The sequence below is a fragment of the Neoarthrinium moseri genome, assembly GCF_022829205.1.
Source record: "Neoarthrinium moseri strain CBS 164.80 chromosome Unknown scaffold2_Wmoseri_CBS_16480, whole genome shotgun sequence".
In the NCBI taxonomy this organism is placed as follows: domain Eukaryota; kingdom Fungi; phylum Ascomycota; class Sordariomycetes; order Amphisphaeriales; family Apiosporaceae; genus Neoarthrinium; species Neoarthrinium moseri.
The window spans coordinates 1,819,575-1,841,011 of NW_026055116.1; the positions used below are offsets into that span (position 1 = coordinate 1,819,575).

Here is a 21,437-nt window from a genome sequence, read left to right on the forward strand (position 1 = left end):
TCGGCAAACACCCAGCGTTTACATCCCGTTACATAGCGCTTGCCACATTTTATATCTCGTGAAACAAGCCTTGGATTATATTCGTACAAGGAGATTAGGCCGTACCTCAGCCGTGCGTGTCACGCTCACACGATTTGTATACTCGATGTTGGGCACAGGTTTACCACTACAAGCGATGAGCACCGAAATCTTGGTCCGCAGGGTCTAATCTTCAAACAGTTTACTGACTTCATCTTGAGCGGGGCCGTAGCTATCTGTCTAGAGCAAATCGCAGCCTTCTTTACCATTGAGCATGGCTTCTCTCTTCGTCGGGAGCTTTTCAGGTACCCGATGCGAAAATGATGAGATGGCCGATCGAGGCGGACGCACACGACAGCATTGCACAGAGGCCCGATCCCTTCCTTCAACCGGTCCACCCACCAATCTCGCTTGCTCTTTTCGTCTCCCCTCGCAGCAAAGTCTAAGAAAGTTTCCTCCCACCAGGCATCTTTCCTTCTCCTTCCCACATAATACACCGTCTAAACCTGTTGCAGGTAGTAAACCGGGGATGGCAGAGGGTGAGTATGATAGCCGGCATCCGATGCGGATGGCGACTAGCCCGCGAATCGGAAGCGTGACGTCTCCAGTTGACCCAGACCGTCTCGCGGCGCGACATATCTCCTGCGGTAGGTGTTCGTGAAGTCCTGGAGGATAGACCTTATCTGTCGAACATCACCGGTATCATTCGCGCCGAGCTTCTCCTTAATCTTGGTCATGAGGCGGTCAATCTCGACGAGACTCATGGTTCCTTGTGGCAAGAGTTTGATGGTCTCCTCAACCCAGACTATGGCCTCGTGTGGCATGATCTCGAAGAGGGTGAGCAGAGCTCCACTTCCATCGGCGAAACAGTCTCGTGGGAAGGTAAGCATCATGCCGGCGAGCACACGCTTGACCAGAGTGGAACCTTGGGTTGACAGCAACTGCCTGACTGTGCTACGCAGCTGCTCCACGACTGCCGGGCCAAGGTGCTCTGACGAGGAGGGCGGGTTCCTGCTACCCCATGACAGCAAGTCTCGAAGGTAGTGAAGGGTCGCAGACAGAGGCTCACGCTGCTCTAAGCCCAGAACAGACATGGCAGCCTCGAAGATGGAGGTGAAGAGCGGCGACGGAATAAGCTTCTGAGGGTAGTAGAGGAGGGTATCAATAAGAAGACGGAAGAAATCCTCGACGACATCAGGAAGCTCCTTAGGCGAGAGGTCGCTGATGAAGCGCAACATGTTTGTCGCCTGCGCTTCAAAAAAGGTGTAGATGGAGTCGGTGATGTTCTGGTCCACGTGCTCTCGGTCATCAGAGAACTCACGGAGGATAGCGCCCGTGACCCACAGGAAGCACCCTTGCCTTGACGATGCGAACCCAGCAGCGAGCTTGTTCGCCATGTCGGGCAAGATAGGAGTCATAGCGCCTCTATGACTGATGACCATGAACCGCCAGCAACGACATACGCGTTCGCAAATCGGAGCGAAATCGATGAATCCATCGAGAATCTTGGCCAAAACCGGGAAGGTTTCTTGCCAGTACTTGACTGCAGCATCCTCTTCGCCACGCCCCACAGGTGGGAGGACGACAACCTGCTGGACAAAGATGGTGATCAGCTGGAGGTGATCTGCCACGGCGAGCTTTCCATCATCGTCCGTGGCATTGTTTGCCTTGGCCATTAGCCTTTGTACTAGGGGATCGCAATATAGCTTGAGCAGCCTGTAGATTTCTTCCTTGGGCTGTACACCGACAACGCTGGCAACACCCTCCGTAATTTCTTCCTGACTAGTCTCAGGGAGTTTGTCAAGAATCTGGTCGTAGAATTGCTGGAGCTGAAGGACCTGAGCGCTAAGAAGGTGCTTGCAGTCCGTGCAGAAGTACTTGATGGCCATAGCAGCGGCACGGATAACCTCCTTCGAATCGGTCTGAAACGACGACACAATGTAGTTGAATTGGACTTCCAGGAACTCGGGGTGGGCTGCGGTCCACTCCGTATATCGACCGATGACCATGATCGTAGCAAAGCGCAGCTTTTCGTGGGCAGGTATCTGTACAAGCAGGGGCATGAGTTGGGGAAGCACGATATTCTCGTCCTTGCCAACCATACGTCCCATAGCACGCATGGAGAAGAGCGGCGCCTCGAGCTCTTGCCAGTGAGGGACCGATGTGGCCGTCGCATGACTGGCGTACTTCTGCGTCCATACTTTGATCGCGTCCAGGACCTTGGTAAGACATTCGGTGATGCCCATAACCTCGCAGGCGTCTTTGAGGGTGTCGCCCATGGCGTGTCTGAACTCGCGGAACTTTTCCTCGGCCACGAGATCGCCGTCGAAGAGGTGCCGGGCTTCCACATCACGACCATCTTCCGACTGGGGATACTGAAGGTGCTTCAGAAGGATATCCACCAGCTTCGAATAGACGTCAACCAACTCCATGCGTGCCTCGATATACCTCTCCAGTACGAGGTACTGCTTGAGCTCGTACCAAAAGTCGAAGGTGTATTCAATGACATCGCGATCCGCGTCTCTGGCGGCACACTCCAGAATAGCCTCAACGAGGGGTCGGAAGTGCGCAGTCTCCCGGGCGATGGCGACAACCCAGGCAATACCAGCGTCCGAAAGCACTCGGGTCAAGGACTTGTACGTTTCGGCATCTTCTTCCTCAACCACCTTCTCGATCTTGGGCCGCAGGGCCACGACACGCGGGAGCAATACTTGTATAGTGTCGACATTGTCGTCGACCTCCCGGGTTTCCCTGACCATGGTGGACAAGCACTCGGCGGCAGCCTGGAACGAGTCATCATTCTCCAGCGCGTTGAAGATGACGTTCAGCAGCGGCGAGTTGACGACATCGCTGACGGGTACCTCACGCAACCACGAGGTTATGCACTCTAGCAATTGTGGGTTGGTGGCGGCTGAGGCTGTATTGAAAAGGTGCGTTAGCTAGATCGTCGAAAACAAGGCGAGGGGGTGGACCTACGCGATGAATGGGCATAGTTGATGAGGAGTTGTACGACCTGTGGCGCGTTGTCCGACAGTAGTTCGATAGTCCTCTGATTCAGTTCTTCTTCCTGTCATAACCAATTAGACTGCGATCCAAGCTTCTCGGTTCCACCAACACAACCACGACGAGGCGCCGGCGACGGGTAAATAAGCAGAGGACTTGTTGGTGCTTCGCGATCCACATACACTTAGGGTGATTTTGCGTCCCTCGGTGACCTCTTCGGGGAGAACGCGCAGGAAGTCGAGGATTGCCGCATGGCTTTCGACTTGGTTGCCCAGGGAGGATACGACCAGCGGCAGAACATCCTTCCACTCCTTCATCTGTATGGCCAGTATGGCAAGACACACGCAAAGCTGGACTCGGATGGGCTTGGGACCCGGCGCATAGAGCTTCAGGAGTTCCAGCAGCTGGGTCTGGACGACGTGGTGCTCGCCGGCGGGAACTTGCGTGGCAAGATCGTACGTGATCTGTTCTGTGGTATTAGACGGCGGTAGGCGAGGTTTGGTCTTTGTCGAGGTTGGCCTACCTTGCCTCTGAGGGTTGTGGCTGCGAACAGCTTGACGTCGGGCTCTGCATCTGACTGCAATAACGAGATGGTGGTGGTCCAGGCGCTTGTCTGCAAAGGTGAACATCAGTGCCTGCACGTGCGACGGGTGACAATCAAGTATGGGAGGTGGGATGGGCGTACAGATTTCTGAAAGTGCTCCAGAAACTCATGGGCCTTCTTCTTGCGCTCGGTCTCGCTGCTGCGCATGGTCAACATGGCCTCCAGCACTTGGTCCGGCGGGAAGGCCGCCTGCGCGCCGTTGGAAGCCATGGTGAGAGGTCTGCGTCGCTCGGGAGGTGGGTGTTGTGGTCGTGGTCAAGTCGACATGTGCACACGTTGACCAACGAGGGGCAGGCTGGGGGGTAGGCTCCTCTCGTGGGCCTCGTCCAAATGCGCGCCCAAGGCAGGAAAAAAGTGTAAATATGGGGTGAGAGAAACAAACAGGCTGCCGGCGGAAAAGAGGAGGCGGCACGACAGCAGGCAGTGCGGGTCAGAGTGAGTAGGTGCGTGAGTAAAAGCCTCAGGTGCCTGGGTTGCGGCGACGGTGACAGGCTGAGGGGAGGTGTCAATATGCAAGCTGCTGGGAAATTGTCTGGGGGAGGAGGTTTATCGTCATCGGCCCAGCAATGGAAGTGGGCAGCGATCCGTCGCCGTCGCCGGGGGGCCGCCTCTGCGGTGGTGGCATAGGGGACGACGACCGCCTGGGCGAAAGGTGGGATGTGCCTGTGGCGCACCACATCCTTTTCTTTGGAGGGGTTTGGCAGAGAGGGGCCCTGTGGCGCTCTGCTCGCACCCAGGCGAGTCGGCAAGGCAGGCCGCCCGAGGCAAGCGACGCGATTGGGCGCGTGCTGGGTGGTAAGCTACCCGTCACCCACGGTTGGTGCCAGTGGGTGGGTGGTGCCAGTGGTTGGTGCCGGTGGGTGGTGCCCGCCGCAGGGGGGGCGTCAGGCGTCCAAGCTCTCCCGCGCTGGTTTCCAGCCAGCCAGTTGGCGCTGGCACCAATTTTCAATCCCAGGTCCCTACGCTACGCCTCAGCCTCGCCTGCAACCGCCTGCTGCTTTCTGTCGGTCTATCATCGCAGCCACGCGACGCCCTCACCCGACGACGAGTCCATCTTCCGAACCCTGCCCTGCGCCAGTCTGACTTCTTCCTTCCGTACACCTGCGGAAGTCTTCCGAGCAGCTCGATAGCACACCTAGATTCACCTTCTCAGCATGACTGGACGCGGCGGAGGCGGGCGCAAGGTTCTCTTGCCCCCGATCAACTTCATCTTCAAGCTCCTGCAGTCGCATGCCACCGTCAAGATCTGGCTGTACGAGCAGCTGGCCGTCCGTATCGAGGGCAAGATCAGGGTATGTTCTGCTCGCCCACACCCACACCCGTTACGCCGTCGCTGACCACCACCTCCCCCCCAGGGTTTCGATGAGTTCATGAACCTCGTCATCGACGACGCCGTCGAGGTTAAGCAGGTCACCAAGACAAACCCGGAGGAGAAGAGGCGGGCGCTAGGTACGAACCTCTCTATAAACGACCGCACATACCTACCGCGCACCAGCTAACTAGAGACAGGCCAAATCCTGCTGAAGGGCGACAACGTCTCGCTCATCCAGGAGGCAGTATGAAGATCGTGCAGGACAATTGGCGTACAGGACTTTTGGCGATCAGCGTTTCACAGAGATTCACGGTCAATGCGATACCAAGGCGAGAGGCAGAAAAAAAGAAGCAAGAGAGAAAAAGTCACCACTGCTTGTTGTGCAGGGCTGGGGTTATGGGGCAATGTACAGTGGCCTTGATCTATCCATCTATCTAGGCTGCGTGTGTTGACGAGTGCTTGAACTCGCCATCCCCGAGGAAGAGGCCGTCTATGGGCTGGTCATGGGGTCCAACTGGGACCGATTCTTCTGACGAGGCTGGGAGGAACTGTTCCCGCAGAGCTAGAGCATAGAGCAATACAGCCGGATGGCCGTCGGAAGCTTTCTGGCCCTCGGTCGCCCTCAGTGCGTATCGGTGAAGAAAGTAGTCATAGAAGCCCTTGCCGTGACCCAGCCTCCGGATCGCCCCTGATTCGGGATCCGTATCGAAGGCGACCCCAGGCATGAGGATCAGGTCCAGTGGAGCGTCCTCAGTTGGCTTCCCCTCCAGTTCTCCCACGCTTCGCACTCTCTGGTCGACTGTCCCCGGATCAACGCTGGGGATGCCCCATTTGTCCCGCTGGAGGGATTCGTAGTCGGCTATGCTCTTCAAACTCACCATGTCCATGAGCCGGGCCGGGCCATCGCCGGGAGGCAGGCCGGACTTGTGGAGGTAGGGAACGAAGACCTGCTTCCCGGACGAGAGGGCATGTCTGACTATGGGATCCGTCTGGATCTCGCCATTGGGCATGGATAGGTAGACGGCAATGCGCTTGGCATTGACGTAGGGCTCAAATCTTGATAGAGACCGAAATACCTGGGCACCTAGCTCGGTGTTAGCCCTGCACGTCAGCCTCGCCCGGCAAGGGGGTGGTGCGGCTACCGACTTTGCGACGTGACGGAGTCGTGTGGGATACTCGTGAGCCTCTGCTTGATCACTGCGCGGAGCCGGTTCTTGGCGGCGCTGAGGGTCGAGGAGTTCATGTCGGCAGAAGCGTTCGTCCCCTCTTGCATCCTCGCAAGTCCCCAACGGTCTCGGAGCGGCCTATAGGCAGTTGTTTACTCACCCCCACCACGCTTGGAGGGGTCGCAATGCAATCTCTGCTGCCCGGGTTAGCTGTTACTAACTTGTTTGTCAGTTAAGGTAGAGACTCTGCGTGTACATCGTACAGGCGTGCTAGAATCCCTAGAATCTGGCGGTGGGCAGGTGACCGGACCCCACTACGGCCCAAGCAACCTTGGAAGATAGGCCGAAGAACCTTGGAAATGGGAACAAAATTGACGGGACCCGCCGGGCATCTCCGTATCAATGCAGCGCCAGCCGAGTCTCACCGACCCGCCCGTTGGTCATATGCTCTAGTAAGAGTGGGTTGGAGTTTTCGGGCCTGCGGTGTGCTGGTTGCGGTACGACTACGGCTAGGGATGGCTATAGGGTCGCTTAGTGACTGTGGGCTGCAGTCTGCATGCAACGACAGGACCGTGACAGGAGTCAAAAGGGACCACGGACGGGAGAAAGACACTGCATCAAACTCTGATGCTGCTGCTGATGCATGGGTGGGTGGTTGGATGCAACCAACAAGCTTTGTCTGTACGTTTTATCTAATCCATCAATCTAATCGATCGCCGTGGATGTGTTCCCAGGACCCGGGCTGGATTTAAAGTAACTCGACCCGTCCGATGTCCATGCTGGGCATCCCGCCAGGCCTGCATACCCTGGACGAAAAGCTAGGACGCTATAACTTAGCGCTCTCCTTTGCCCGCGACGCTGCAGCCGCCGGGTCCCAGTTGGTTCTTTTCTGCAATCACAATCACACACCACACAGACACCCGACTCGCATGCGCGTTATCCCGCTTATTCTTGGCTGAGGCATCACCAGAACGGTCCGCAGTCTTGCCATTGTCTCGTAGGCCACGTGTGAGATCTGCTCGGGTCCTGGCATCTCTTTCGGGCTGCCTGATCCTGATGACACAATAGCGCACCTTTTCCCTCCCGCCGTCTAGCGGTTTTCCCACATCCCACTCCTGGCCAAAGGTACCCGTGGACCCAGGGCGCCGCACCACCACCCACGCCGCTTGACTGCTCGGGCTGACAGGACAGGGCGAGGCGAGGTTCTCACTGGATCGGATCGCATACCCATCCGCCTGCAGCCTTGATGCCGAAATCCTCTGCCTCCCCCAAAAGCAATGACACCCAGGGTGGACAGACCTTCCCGTTGCGACCCATAGTTCCCAGGGAAAGATCCACCTCAGCTGCCTGCCCCTCGCCGCGTCCCCTGTCGCATGATGCTACGACGTCCAATATAATACGTCGTGACCCATCACCTCCTCCGCCGCCCTCGCCCGGCCCTGCTCTGGACCAAGGTGCGACGACTCCAAGCTCTCATGGCCAAGCCCCGAGCCATGATACTGAACAGCAAGACAGCACCGCCACCACCACCACCACTACCAACCCCGAAGAGATAACCGACGAGCGCGGTCCAATGTCCAAGGCACCGCTGCTGCTTCGTTCGTCCCCGGGCTTTGGGACCGGGTCGTACGGCGCTGCGCCAATTAATCCCATCGCCGATGACATCCTGGACAATAACCTGGATGACATTGACGAGCGATATGAAGGCCATCTGCCCGAGGTGGAAGAGTTGCGGAATCGACGGCGCAAATCACAGAGCACAAGCAGGTCAGGTACTCTGGGACGAGCAAGCACGTCCTCGCTGCGGATCAGAAGGCCGTCTGAAGAGATAGGTAGTTCGACGGTGGTTGGCGGCATTGAAGGTCGGTTTGGCGTCACCGAAACAGCCCTCCTCAACGAGGAGACGCTGTCCGATGCAAAGTCGAGCACCTCGGGAGCCGACTTCGAGGGAGAGTCAGACGACGACTTCGTCACCGACATCAACGAGGACGACCCTCCCGACAACTCTCCATATGCCCAGGTCCGCGCTTCGGTCGCGCCCACCGACAACTACACATTGTCCATAAGTACTCCTCGCATGTGGATTTTATCCACCCTGTTCGCCGTACTTGGATCCTCTACGAATTTGTTTTTCTCGTTAAGATACCCCAGCGTTGCAATTACGCCAGTGATAGCTTTGTTACTGGTCCATCCTCTTGGTCTCCTGTGGGACCTCCTTTTGAAGCGAGATGATGACCCGGTGGAAGAATTTGTCGACGGAGTACGAGTGTCGGACACGACAGCCCGCTCGCCAAGCGACTCGAGCTTGCCGCCCCTGAAGCGAAGGAGTCGTGCTCAACGCTTCCGGCTGTGGCTTGCACAAGGAACCTGGAATGAGAAGGAGCACAGTTGTGTCTACGTGAGCAGCAACGTGTCGTTCGGTTTTGCGTTCGCGACCGATGTGATCGTGGAACAGACCCAGTTCTATAAACAGGATGCTAGCATAGTCTACCAGCTTCTGCTTACCCTTTCAACCCAGATCCTTGGGTATGCATTTGCTGGGCTGACCCGACGCTTTCTCGTCCGTCCCAGCGGCATGATCTGGCCTGGGACTCTGATGTCGGCAGCCATGTTTGGCACGCTGCATAAAGAAGAGAACAAGCCCGCAAACGGCTGGAGAATCAGTCGGTGGAAGTTTTTCTACGTGATCTTCTTCGCCGCTTTCTTCTTCTACTTCATACCCGGTCTGCTCATGCCGGCCCTCAGCTATTTCAACGTCATTACCTGGTTTGCTCCAGACAATGTCGTTGTCGCAAACCTGTTTGGGGTAGTGTCCGGCCTGGGTCTCTTCCCGCTGACTTTTGACTGGGCTCAGATAGCCTACATTGGGTCTCCGCTGCTGACGCCTTTCTGGGCTGCTATGAACGTCGTGGGAGGCTTGGTCATCGTCATGTGGATTATTGCCCCTATCGCGTACTACGCGAATCTGTTCTACTCGTCGTACATGCCCATCCTGTCGGCGTCGGTATTTGACAACACCGGCAAGGTCTACGATGTCAGCAGGATTTTGACGCCTGACTTTGTCTTCGACAAGGCAGCATACGCCAGTTACAGCAGAGTTTTCCTGCCAATTACCTATGTCCTCAGTTACGGGCTGCAATTCGCCGGCCTCGCCTCTTTACTCACGCATACGGCTTGTTGGCATGGGAGAGACATCTGGACCCAGTGGACTCGGTCGCTGAAGGAGGCTGAGGAGGAAGGGAAGCCAGCATATCAGCCACTGTCGAATGAGAGCAATGGTCTCTCTCCGATCTCCAGAAACGGAGAGAATATTGCAAGAATCGCTCTGAGGAGATCGACTTCGAACTTTGACGATCTCCTTAGTCGGGAGGATGTGCATAATCGACTGATGAAGCGATACAAGGATGCGCCCCTTACCTGGTACTTGTTGACGGCGGTAACGATGACGGCCATTGGCATGTTTGTCGTCGAATAGTAAGATAGCCCTTTCATGTGGCTCACAAACAGTTTTGGCTGACACATTCTAGCTACCCGATTCATTTGCCTTGGTATGGGCTGCTCCTGGCGTTGGGCATATGTTCCGTACTGTTCATCCCAATTGGAATCGTGATGGCCGTGACAAACCAGCATAGCAGCATATACCTTATCTGCCAGCTCATTGCCGGAGCTGTATTTCCTGGCCGCCCGGTAGCTAACATGGTTTTCGTCACCTACGGGTATATTTCGTCGGCCCAAGGCATCAAGTTTGCAGCGGACCTCAAGCTCGGGCACTATATGAAGATACCGCCCAGGATCCTCTTCAAGGTTCAGATGGCAGCCACGATAATATCTTCGCTGACGCAGATCAGTGTGCTGAACTGGATGTTTGCCAACGTTCCAGGCCTTTGCACCTCCGAAGCGATCAACGGCTTCACCTGCCCCATTGCTCGAGTCCATTTCAACGGCTCGATCCTCTGGGGAGTCGTCGGCCCGACAGAGTTTTTCGGTCCAGGTGCTACATACCGCCCTCTGGTATGGTGTTTTCTGATAGGGGCCGTTGCGCCGATTCCTCTGTGGCTCTATGCACGGAAGAAGAAGAACACCATCGTTCGGAAAATCAACTTGCCTGTCCTCTTTGGATCGCTGAGCTGGATTCCCCCAGCGACCGGCCTCAACTTTTCGGTGTGGGCGCTGGTATGCTACATATTCAACTACGTAATCAAGAACCGTGCAGGCGCTTGGTGGGCCAAGTACACAATGACGCTGAGCGCGGCCCTGGATTCCGGGCTTGCGGTCGGTATTGTGATCGTGTTTTTCGGTTTCATCTTCCCAGGATGGATGGATGGATTTAGCTGGTGGGGGACAGAGGTTTACAAGCAAGGCTGCGACTGGCAGGCTTGTGCCTTCAAGACCGTTGCCAATGGTAGCCATTTCGGGCCTGACAATTGGTAGACGCATGCGAGACGGATACGGATACAATGACTCACGGATATGGATGCATACATGGATGATTGAATGGGACACTTAACGATAGAGCTGGGACAGGACTATGAATCTGCATTGAAAAGGGAGTTTGGATCATTGGTCGATTTACACATACGCAGGTTGCAGGTGCCTCTGTCTGAGCGTCACCTTGGGAATAGATGATATTCCACTATATACTATGACTCATCAGCACAAACTGCAAGTTTATGACTCTTTTTCACAGCAGGTAAGCCCGTAATCAGGGGTTCGTGCTGCAGCGCCCCAGCTAGCGAATCCTTCTATGCGCGCTCAAAGACTCACTGTGGGGTATTACGAGTTACAAGATTGCTCGACCTTCCGAAAGCAGTTGCACCGGCGCATTTCCCAGCAAGGCGATCCACCAAGCTTCGGGATCCATGTCTAATGGGCTTTAGTTCGTCAGTTTGTATCAACGACTGAATGATATTGCTGAGGATGTCAAGAGACGACGAGACCTTCAAAGTCCCGTCTCAGCTTCCTCAGTTATATAAAGTCGATTGGCTCTCTCCAAGAAGACTCTCGCTGACAGTATCAATCACTTGAGTCGACAATCAATCTCGAAACCTCTGCCCTTTATAACAACACCGCGAAGCTGCATGTCTCTATAGCCCTACAGCCACATCATCTTGTCAAAGGGGACACACATCATCTAGTATAATACCAGAGCCAAGTGTCTTGGCGAGACCCCTGTCCAATATGGCGACTTCAACAGCATCACCACAGACGCAGTCTTACAACCATCTCCCCACCACACTCGCGTCCTCAACCCACCCCATCCTCCTGCGGACGCTCGAGCCCGAGGACAACGTCGCCTTCGCGGCCATCCTGTCAGACCCGCGCAACACGGAGCACGAGGCCGGCAGCCCGCCGGACCACATGGAGCTATCGGTGGCCACGGGCGCCATCGCCCGCATGCGGGACAGCGCGGCCGCGCCGACCGTGGTTTCGGCGCCGGAGGAGAGCGGGCCCGGCAAGGTGCTCAGCGGGCCCGGCCGCGTGAACCTCGCCATCGTCTACCTGGGCGGCGACGCCGCCGGCTCCGTCATCGGGCTGGGCGGGTTCGGCAGCATCAAGGACCTGTCGCGGGCGACGGGCGAGCCGGTGGCGGACGTGGCCGCCGAGCCCTTTGAGCGCGTCGGCGACGTCGGCGCCATGGTCAACGCCGAGTACCGGGGCCGCGGGTTCGCCGCCGAGGCCGTGCGGCTGGCCATGGAGTGGGGGTTCGCGCCGGCGGGCCGGGGCGGCCTGCAGCTCGACCGCATCACGGCGACCACGCGCGCGGCCAACGCGCCCATGGTCCGCGTGCTGGCCAAGTTCGGCTGGGAGGGCCGCGCGGTGCCGGCTCAGGGGCCCGAGGGCAAGGACGAGCTGACGTACTCGATGCAGGCGGAAGAGTGGGAGGCGAGGAGCCGGAAATAGGGGGCGGGCTCTCAATAGGCAGGACGATCCAAGGGAGAATTATATTTGCGACAAGTGTCTATGAAGCGCACGAATGAGGCTCGTCCAGGTTGGTCATGCCACTGTTTCCATATATTAATTACTAGACACTATATATCACGAGTGTTTGTAAACCTGCCCGTTTAGGCCTCCCAAATGAGCACAATTATCGAGTCAACATCGGACGGACCTTCCTGGGTATGAACCGTATCTTCAGGCAACCTGTCATCCTCGTCTCCATACGAGACGGGCGACCCCCTCCTCTTGATATACGCCTGCCACACCTCGCCCTTGTCCGTGGTTCTCGCATCCAGCAGGCGCCAGGTCTGCTTGACCCCGGTCCACGAGACGACCTTCCTCTCGTCGCGGCCCTGGACCGCATCGACCACCAGCCGCTTGGCGGTCTGCACTATCCTCTCGTTGTCGCGGTTCTGCTGTGTCACCAGCAGCGAACTCTTCTTCAGCGGCAGCACCTCGACGCCGTCCGGGTAGTGCGAGATCGTGTGCCCGTTCACCAGGATCCAGGAATCCTTGAACCAGAACCTCTGCAGGAAGCAGTCCTCGCCGCACAGCGACGTGATCATGTGCGCCTTCCACGCCTCGAAACTGTGTCGGTGCTTGTAGTGGTGCAATGTCAGGGGTTGAACCCCGCCCTCATAGCCTGTACGAAGGCCGTGGTAATCGTCCTCGGGGACGTAGAAGGACGGGAGCACATACAGACTGTCATCCGTATGTTCCGAAACGCAGCTGTAGAGCAGTTCGTCCCAGTAAACATTCTCGTTCTCGCGCGAGGCGCCGCCACCTTCGGGTTCCTTGTCCTTCTTCAAACACGGCAGCTGGACAAGTTTGTTTGCCATTGGCACTGTGAAGGAGACAGCCCCGCCACCGTACGTCATGGTGATGTTGTTCTCAACAGTCCAGTCGGCGCGCTCGCTGGGCATGCCAAGGTAAATGTTCTGCTTGACGCTGAATTTGCTGAGCTTCTCTAGTAGTTTCGCCAGGGAAGGAAAGAAGACATCGTCATCCACAAGGGAGAGGAACTTCTTTCCCTTGCCTTCCTTGGACAATTCGTCGCTGCGGCGAGATAGCATATGTAGCAGCTCGGCGTAACGTGCCGTGATGTCAAGATTATCGCTCGCTGGCAGTACCACGGCGTCGATTCCCAACTGCCTCAACTCTGTGCTCACATAGCTCAGCTCTGCATTGCTAGCTTGCTGCAGAGTAAGAACCAGGCTTGCGCCGTTTGATCGTCCTTTACCATCCGTAAGCCACCGGGCCCAGTCGTGCATCAGTGAGTCGTTAGAGTAGATGAGACGACTGTAGGACGTAGAGATACCGAATATCAACGAAGAGACATCCACCTGATCTGGCGTCGCTGATCGTCTAAGGGGTAGCTGTATGGCCTTCTCCGCCTGTAAACCTAGCTTCTCGTCTTCTATTCGGACCCGCTGGAAGTCGCGCGACAAGAGCTTGACGGAGGTCTGTGTCATACTGCTTCGAGCTTTTGACTTGTAAGTCGGCCTTATTCTCCTGGAGAACCATGGAATGTCCTTGGTCAATCCATATTGGCTGGCCAAGGCCCTGAGGTACACAGTCTCCTCCGTCTGAACATCTTGTGAGGTATCGTTGAGCCACGTTCCCTCTGTCTTTCCATCTGTGTAGTCGTAGATGCTCGGAGGCCGGGACTGCTGTTGTCGGTAGAAACGGACGGTGGAGAGTAGGATGCAGAATATTACGAAAGAAGCGAGAACATGGAGCGACCGGATCCTCCCAGAAAGATATACCGGGCGGAACATTGCAACGCCCCCTTGTTGTGTAAAACAGGACGAACGAGCGGGAGCCGTTTGGTGAACAGTCTATGGCGATGCAGCGTAGACAGGCGCGAACTCAATTCGCATCAGAGTAAAAGAAGCGAGCGACAGCGCCTGGAAAATAGGCATCGAGAAGTACGACTATGACCTCATGCGTAGGAGGTTTGCGACAACCAAAGATAATCGCTCCAATGTGTGCAAGGACGTGGCTCAATTGGACGGATGTATTGGAGGCATGTCCTTGTCACTGACGTCTCGGGCAAGTATGAACACACGGCTCGAGGTCAATGGCGTTTGACGGGCGTGCTACTGGCGCACTCCGACCTGCGTTATCTGGAGTCTCATCACAAGTCCCAAAGAATAAATAGAAGGGATGAATTGGACGGATGCGATCGAAATTGGGGTGAGACACACCAAGCTCATGCCCTAGGAAACGTCTCGAGTCTTCGCATCCCCTCCATCACACCTACCCATAACAGCAAGAGACACCGGCCCGGAGCTTGCGTCCAGCGATAATCCAATTTGCCTGAACTTGGATTTTGGGCGTTGCGATTGCATGCAGGAGCGCGGCAAGGTAATAAGCGGGCTCAATCCGGCCATAGCCTCTATGGTGTAGTTATTGCGCACCCCTGACGATATCCCTTGTCTTCCAAATAGTCTTGCTTGGCTTCCTTGATCTTCTCCGCACTATGACCAGTTTCGATCAGTTAAGGGGCAGGGATACTCCGCAATATTCTTCTTCGACAGGCTTTCAATGATAGGAAATTGGAAGATGTCTGTTGGTCAAATTGGGGCACAAGTTCCAGATACCTTGCGTGTGTCTGTCTTGTCATTGATAGTTGGACTGATATCACTATTCCACCCTTGCATCTCTTCCTGTACGCTTGATATAGTCGGCACTAAACTTGTGCATCGTCCTGTATCAAGTATACTTGGACTTCCATCCGATGATACATGCATGGTTCAGAAAGCTATTTCCATGACCTCCTCTCAAATCGTCCAAGAAATCTCTTCGAGAATGGGAAAAATTCGGCCAAAACGTGCCAAGAAAGATAAATTTTTGATCCTTCCGTGTCTTCTCCCCCTGTTCCTCTACGAGTCATGCCTGTTCGCATTTCCTTGACCACTTTGCTGCGTAATTGTCTCAACCTACTTTTTCTCAGTCACGCCCTTTTGCATTGCCTTGAGGGTCGCGGGTGTGATGGCAGATGGCGCGTACGAGGCAGGTATGTTGTTCTGCACAGTCTGCCTGGCATCAGAAAACTTGTCGAAGCACGACGCCAAAACCTCAACGATTGTATCATCGGCGGGTACCAGTCTAGTGTCAATGATTTCTTTGAGGTATTGCTCGACCTTGGAAAACTCGTTTCGATCGGAACGGTATCTGTCCGGCAGACCTGAATTATGAATGAGGGCAAGGAGGCCCGCAAAAAGTGTGTTGATGCCAGCAATGACTGTGATCACGGTTCCGTTCTTCAACGACAGCGAGCCCAAGGCCGTAAGCACTGCATTCAGAGACAGTTGTAGGATCATAAGTGTCCAGCTTAGTACGGAGCAAATATTAGAGCCTGCTCGAGACCAGAACCCGATGGGTGTGCTCACCGAACGGCACTCAGCAAATGAAAAAACCAAGTGAACTTGGATTTCTCCCACAGAACATCTTGGTAGAGTCCATCGGGGAATCCTTTGGCCGGCCAGTACCAGCACGCAGGGCGGATGACGTTGGTGCTCTCCAGATCTTTGAACACTCCAACGCCTCGACAGAACTGAATCCATTCGGCCTGAGACAGAACGCGGTGTTGCACCTCAGGCTTCTCGACACTGGCCTGGGCAGAACCGGCTGGTTTTGTCGAATCTCTGGTCATAGCTGGCTGGGGTGGTTGGTTCGCTTTGTCCTCGATTTTCAAGTCCGGAAGGGAAGGGGGATGGTTGCGTCTCGGGAAGATGGTGGTAGTCATGATCCAGATGTGAGTATCTCACACGTCGAGCAGTATTGTCTTGGAAGTTCCAAAGCGTGGTAGAAAATTAGCAACCGCCAGCAAACGGCAAGAAATCTAACACAAAGTGAAGCTGAGTTCGTGGCGTCCGTTCTTTAATCCCGGGATGCAGGCAAATCAGGTCGAGGGCGAAAAGAAGATGGACACGGGCAAGCCAGACAGCTCCAGGGCGATGAGCATCGAGGTGCTGCACGTGGCAGGATGGCACTGGTAACTGCTAGTACTGAAGGCTCTTGCCTTGAAGCTCGAAAAAGTTGGTGCATGGCCACCAGCTGTGGAAAGACAGGAAGGGACAAGTTGCATCCAGACGCCAGCGAGGAAAGGTACGATTCCTTGAGATGTGGTTACCACATATGATGTACCCGGAAGAAGGTCACATTAACCCCGACCTGGTCTTGGCAATCCCTGCGAAGACTTCACTGCACACCAAGCCAGGTGGAGGCCAAGTGCTCGTGAAGATGCCCGTCGATATTTGTTGTGGTAGGTCGCCCTTCCGCATAATGGTCCCGCGGTGGTTGAAGCCATGACATAGACCATTCGCAGTAGAGGGCGATGCGGACGTTGGAAAGCCTCCCGAGGTCCAGAGAGAAGGTGCCTAGAAGACTTGTCACAGCCACCACTCTCTGTCAATGATAGATGTAGTCAGAGGCACAAACTCATCGTTACAATATTTCTACTCAGATTGCCTACGTGGAGGAGGCAGGTGTGATCCTATTGAAGCATGCCAGATAATGATTAGACCCACTCATAGTCTAGGTCGGGAGATGGACAACCAATCTGCATTCGATATATTCTTACACCTGGAACATTCCTAGTGTGGCCAACCAAACTCTAGCGATTGGCTAGCACTCAAGGACCCCTATCCTGGAGGGGTAGTGGAGGGGTAGTGGAGGGGTTCGCAGGAATAGCTACTGCGTACAGGGGTCGGCCACAAGCTTTGACCGCCCGGCAGAACCATAATTTTTTTCCCCGTAGAGCTCCAAAGGCAGCCCTGGAGCTGTCGCTCAGTGACTCGAAGCCGTGCAACAGGCGATCTGCGAAGACACCGACGCGATTCCCGCTATCCTGTCGACATAGTGCTGGAGGACTCGTGCAAACGCAGAGAGCCGTTCGGGAGCTCTGTGGATGCATCACATCACCTCCTGGGCTGTGCGCAACGTCATTCCGAGCCTTGCGACCCGCTCGTGCTCGTTCGGCAGGCAACGACTATTCCAAACCATCCGCACAATGGGTTCCAAATCCAAGTCCAAGGCGACGGACTCGACTTCTGTCGAGACGCACAAGATCACGCTCAATGGCGAAGACTTCACCGAGGTCAAGGAAGGCCTCGGCCGCATTTTGACCCCATTCTCAGCACCCAAAGCCGACGCGAAGGATTCCAAGAACGATGAAGAATACCAGAAGGTCTTCTACAACCCCATCCAGCAGTTCAATCGCGACTTGACGGTTCTAGCTATCAAAGCCTATGGCGAGGAGGTTGTCGCGAGACGGCGCGCAGCCTCTGAGAGGAGGATCAATAACAACAAAAAGAAGCGCAAGAGGGATGACGCTGAAGATGGGAGACCGCTAAAGCACGAGCGCAGCGAACCCGCCGTGGCAGGCGCAAGCACAGAAACGGACCAAGCCAATGGTAGTCCTATGGACATATCTGAGCCCGTGAAGGAGCAAGAGGCATCGGGTAGCTTGAAGTCGGCGGATCAGCCAGGGCAGAGTGCGGATCAGTCAGGGCAGAGTGCGGATGGGAGTGGGAGCACGGAACCTGGCGCCCAGTCTACTGAGACCAAGGAAGGAGGTGAACAACGAGAGAGAAAACTGCAGCCCCCCAAATTCACCATCCTTGATGCCCTATCTGCGACCGGCCTCCGCGCGCTGCGATATGTCCAGGAGCTTCCATTCGTCACGTCCGTTACCGCCAACGATTTGACGCCTGCAGCCGTGGAAGCCATCAAGCGCAATGTTGAACACAACGGCGTTGAGTCCAAAGTCAGGGTCACCCAAGGAGATGCGCGGGCCCACATGTATTCCTTGATCGCGGAGCAGCTGACGCTAGAGCACGAAAAGAACCCGCGAGGGTACCGAAAAGGACCCAACACGCCGTCGGGAAAATACGACGTGATTGATCTGGATCCATATGGTACCGCGGCAACCTTTTTCGACGCAGCCGTCCATGCTGTACGCGATGACGGTGGTATGCTGTGCGTGACCTGCACGGATTCTGGGGTCTGGGCTTCACACGGCTATCCTGAGAAGGCATTCGCGCTCTACGGCGGCGTTCCTGTCAAGGGGTTCCACTCACACGAGGTTGGTCTGCGCCTGGTGCTGAACGGTCTGGCCACCACTGCGGCCAAGCACGGTCTCACCATTGAACCTCTGCTCAGCTTGTCGATTGACTACTACCTAAGGGTCTTTGTTCGGCTTACAAAGTCCCCGGCCAGTGTCAAGTATTTGGCAGGCAAGACCATGGTCGTATACAGCTGTGACCAGGGTTGTGGTGCTTGGGAAACGCAGTTGCTGGTGCGCAACAAGAAGGTGCAGAACAGCAAGGGCAGCGGCGTGTTCTACAAGCATGGCCTGTCACAAGCCCCCTCAGCAGATCAGCATTGTAAACATTGCGGTACCAAAACTCACCTCGCAGGGCCCATGTATGCTGGTCCTCTGCACTCGACCGAATTCATCCAGCGTATCTTGGCAGACTTACCGAATGCATCGAAGGACGTCTACGGTACAACGACCAGAATTGAGGGAATGCTGCAAACAGCACTTGAAGAGTCAGCGCTTCCTCCGCCACAAGATAACCTAGCAGCCTGCAAGGAAGATGAACTCGCTGCCCTTGAGCCATATCCCTTTTATCTTCACCCAACAATGCTGGCAGGTGCGATTCACTGCAGCTGCCCGGATGAAGAGAGCTTGCGTGGCGCTTTGCGTGGACTAGGCTACGAGGTCACCCGAAGTCACTGCAAACCCGGGAGCATAAAGACCAATGCGCCTTGGGAAGTTATTTGGCATGTTATGAGAGAATGGATCCGCCAGAAAGCGCCGGTCAAAAAGGAGAACATCAAAGAAGGAAGCGCTGCTTACAGGCTTCTCAGACTTGATCAGGAAAGCGCGGGCGAGAAGGACAGCACCGACAACGAGGTTGACAAGCTCGAGGTTGTCTTCAACCAGGCATTGGGTAAAGATAAGTCGAAGAAGGGCTTGGTCAGATATCAGGTGAATCCCAAGGAGAACTGGGGACCTCTGAGTAGAGCCAAGGGACACTAGCTGCTACACAGCCGGGAAATGCGAGTGCCATAGGGTTGGTATCGTATGTAACTTTTCTCCGCTGAGATCGCATCATTTTAACCGCTGATAAGGCAAGGCTTTTCCCGCCGAATTTGCAGCATAGGCACTTTTGCAATGCTGCATCATTCGTCTGTCCACCAAAGCTCTTGACAAGATGAGTTTCGGGTCAAGGTTCGATGCAAAGGAAGAAGCACTACCTACAAGAAGCGGTGACGGAAATAAATAATACAAACCAAAAATGACTCGGAAACCAAATTGGGCAACCTCACTTTGCATTCATAACCTTGCACCGCCGTATTCCGGCTTTCATGTGGCTCACCAGTGGGTCCGTACTAGGCTCCCCAGTCGACTAATACCCTAAATATCTACCTTAGTCAGCCGGCTTGGCTGCATCTACGCACCCTGCCGAACGGCGAAGAGCCACCTTGCTAACGCGGCTGGACGAAACTGCACGTCAGCTTGATTCTCATACTACAATATCGGTAGCTCGCCTTAAGGTCGAACTTAGCAGTATGACTGGCACGAGCGACTCGATGCCTCCGCAGCTGGGGAGTGAAGACTTGCAGGTCGAAAAGGTTGTCTGTGTCATCAAGAGCCCTTTGGATACCACACTCTACGAGATTCTGAGTCTCGAGGAAAGGGAACACGACGGCGTTAAGTCTTTTGAAGTCACTACACAGCCCAGTGCCCAACCTCCTCAGTCTCTTCTCGATGAGCTTCTGGTAGAGAACGTGCCGGATTACCTCTGCGAAAGTGATACGAGGAAGGTGCACGTTGTGGTATCGACTGGATCGGGGACCGCGCTGGCTCAGAGCTTCTATCAGTCTGCTCTGCGTCCAGTTCTCGAGAAATTCGGGCTTGCGGCCGCGAATACGTCCTCTGACGGACCAAGCGTCTCCCACGCCGCTTCAGATACCGGGACGTATGCTCTTACCATTACGCAAGATGCTCAGAGTATCCGTAGGTTTGCAAGAGACCTTAGCATGTCCACCAAAGGTCTCCATGGCTCAGGTATGCAACATACAGTGGTCCTTCTCAGTGGTGATGGGGGCATCGTCGAACTGCTGAACGGCAAGGCGCCCATCGACGAGGTGGGCATGTCTGATACGTCACGCCCTCTGATTATTATGTTGCCTCTTGGAACAGGAAATGCCCTTTTCCATAGCTTACACAAGCCCCTCTATGCTACAGCTGGCTCTGCCGAACCTTCCCCTCTTGTCCTTGGCTTGCGCACGTTGCTGAAGGGGCAAACGGCCCCGTTGCCCTCCTTCCGTGTCGATTTCTCAGCAGGCTCTCGGACGATTACCTACGTCGACCCTGCAAAAGATCACTCGAGTGGTTCAGAGCAAGGTATCCAAGAACAATCCAACGCTGCTACCCATCTATACGGGGCTATTGTCGCATCCTATGGGTTCCATTCTCAGCTAGTCTGGGAGAGTGACACTCCAGAATACCGGAAGCACGGAGCACAGCGGTTCCAGATGGTGGCAGCGGAGCTTCTCAAAGAGAGCCACGCTTATAACGCGACTGTTGAACTGAGTTCTACTGGTGAATCCACGTCGAAGAAGCTCGATAGGGGCCAACATGCGTACATCCTTGCAACGATGGTATCAAACCTCGAAAAGACCTTCACCATCTCCCCCGCCAGCATTCCTCTGGACGGCAAGCTCAGGCTTATCCACTTCGGTGCAGTAGGTGGCCAGAAGACCATGGACATCATGATGCAGGCCTACAACAACGGAAACCATGTCGGTATGGAGTGGACAGCGGACGACGGCAGACCGGAACGGGTAGGATATGATGAGGTCAAGCAGGTCAAGGTCACAACCGATGAAGCCGATGCACGGTGGAGGAAGGTCTGCATCGATGGAACTATTGTTGAGATACCAAAGGGAGGCTCTATGACAATTGCGACGGAGGAGCATCCGCACTTGCAGGTACTAGTTCATCAGTCCCTGAAGGCTGCATAAAGAGATTTTACCTAGGAAGGTATGCTTGAAAAGAGCGGATTCAGTAGACAGATTTAGACAAGGTCTCCCATTTCTCGTTATCTGTGTTCTTGAATGCGATTGACAAAGTGTTTCGCGGTGCACTCCTTACACACTTACGACGAGGACTCACCCGCATCAAGCATGGTTCCATAGAGCTCCTACGACCTGGCCGTTTGCCCAGATGCATTGATCTCAATGACTCCTCGCCTGCAAATTTTGTATAATAGGGCAAGTCACCATGAGTCATAGCCAAATGAAATGTGCCTATGTGCCTGCCAAATATGGCGTCTTGAAGGGCTCATGCAAGGCCTGCATGTTGGTTAGCCTATTAGAT

At 55.2% G+C, this 21,437-nt stretch overlaps 11 protein-coding genes across 11 annotated transcripts; 7 read left to right on the plus strand and 4 right to left on the minus strand.

The window, feature by feature from the left end:
- Positions 1-593: 593 nt before the first annotated feature.
- JN550_001314 (uncharacterized protein) lies at positions 594-3,835 on the minus strand (the record flags this gene model as incomplete). The annotated part of the gene is made up of 5 exons (XM_049311704.1): positions 594-2,935; positions 2,995-3,085; positions 3,204-3,485; positions 3,545-3,634; positions 3,707-3,835. 5 exons carry the CDS (start codon positions 3,833-3,835, stop codon positions 594-596), a joined length of 2,934 nt encoding a protein of 977 aa, XP_049177220.1.
- Positions 3,836-4,191: 356 nt separating this feature from the next.
- JN550_001315 (uncharacterized protein) lies at positions 4,192-4,755 on the plus strand (the record flags this gene model as incomplete). The annotated part of the gene is made up of 1 exon (XM_049311715.1): positions 4,192-4,755. One exon carries the CDS (start codon positions 4,192-4,194, stop codon positions 4,753-4,755), a length of 564 nt encoding a protein of 187 aa, XP_049177221.1.
- Positions 4,756-4,779: 24 nt separating this feature from the next.
- JN550_001316 (uncharacterized protein) lies at positions 4,780-5,187 on the plus strand (the record flags this gene model as incomplete). The annotated part of the gene is made up of 3 exons (XM_049311726.1): positions 4,780-4,917; positions 4,981-5,074; positions 5,135-5,187. 3 exons carry the CDS (start codon positions 4,780-4,782, stop codon positions 5,185-5,187), a joined length of 285 nt encoding a protein of 94 aa, XP_049177222.1.
- Positions 5,188-5,371: 184 nt separating this feature from the next.
- Positions 5,372-6,180, minus strand: JN550_001317 (uncharacterized protein; the record flags this gene model as incomplete). Its single annotated transcript, XM_049311737.1, has 2 exons — positions 5,372-6,021; positions 6,084-6,180. The coding sequence occupies 2 exons, from the start codon at positions 6,178-6,180 to the stop codon at positions 5,372-5,374; spliced, it is 747 nt and encodes a 248-aa protein (XP_049177223.1).
- A 1,169-nt stretch (positions 6,181-7,349) lies between these two features.
- On the plus strand, positions 7,350-10,534 carry JN550_001318 (uncharacterized protein; the record flags this gene model as incomplete). The annotated part of the gene is made up of 2 exons (XM_049311748.1): positions 7,350-9,577; positions 9,631-10,534. The coding sequence occupies 2 exons, from the start codon at positions 7,350-7,352 to the stop codon at positions 10,532-10,534; spliced, it is 3,132 nt and encodes a 1,043-aa protein (XP_049177224.1).
- A 747-nt stretch (positions 10,535-11,281) lies between these two features.
- Positions 11,282-12,004, plus strand: JN550_001319 (uncharacterized protein; the record flags this gene model as incomplete). The annotated part of the gene is made up of 1 exon (XM_049311759.1): positions 11,282-12,004. The coding sequence occupies one exon, from the start codon at positions 11,282-11,284 to the stop codon at positions 12,002-12,004; it is 723 nt and encodes a 240-aa protein (XP_049177225.1).
- A 161-nt stretch (positions 12,005-12,165) lies between these two features.
- On the minus strand, positions 12,166-13,818 carry JN550_001320 (uncharacterized protein; the record flags this gene model as incomplete). The annotated part of the gene is made up of 1 exon (XM_049311770.1): positions 12,166-13,818. One exon carries the CDS (start codon positions 13,816-13,818, stop codon positions 12,166-12,168), a length of 1,653 nt encoding a protein of 550 aa, XP_049177226.1.
- Positions 13,819-14,982: 1,164 nt separating this feature from the next.
- On the minus strand, positions 14,983-15,698 carry JN550_001321 (uncharacterized protein; the record flags this gene model as incomplete). The annotated part of the gene is made up of 2 exons (XM_049311781.1): positions 14,983-15,376; positions 15,436-15,698. 2 exons carry the CDS (start codon positions 15,696-15,698, stop codon positions 14,983-14,985), a joined length of 657 nt encoding a protein of 218 aa, XP_049177227.1.
- Positions 15,699-15,936: 238 nt separating this feature from the next.
- JN550_001322 (uncharacterized protein) lies at positions 15,937-16,429 on the plus strand (the record flags this gene model as incomplete). Its single annotated transcript, XM_049311793.1, has 3 exons — positions 15,937-16,040; positions 16,117-16,310; positions 16,374-16,429. The coding sequence occupies 3 exons, from the start codon at positions 15,937-15,939 to the stop codon at positions 16,427-16,429; spliced, it is 354 nt and encodes a 117-aa protein (XP_049177228.1).
- Positions 16,430-17,057: 628 nt separating this feature from the next.
- On the plus strand, positions 17,058-19,091 carry JN550_001323 (uncharacterized protein; the record flags this gene model as incomplete). The annotated part of the gene is made up of 1 exon (XM_049311804.1): positions 17,058-19,091. One exon carries the CDS (start codon positions 17,058-17,060, stop codon positions 19,089-19,091), a length of 2,034 nt encoding a protein of 677 aa, XP_049177229.1.
- A 533-nt stretch (positions 19,092-19,624) lies between these two features.
- JN550_001324 (uncharacterized protein) lies at positions 19,625-21,082 on the plus strand (the record flags this gene model as incomplete). The annotated part of the gene is made up of 1 exon (XM_049311815.1): positions 19,625-21,082. One exon carries the CDS (start codon positions 19,625-19,627, stop codon positions 21,080-21,082), a length of 1,458 nt encoding a protein of 485 aa, XP_049177230.1.
- Positions 21,083-21,437: the final 355 nt, after the last annotated feature.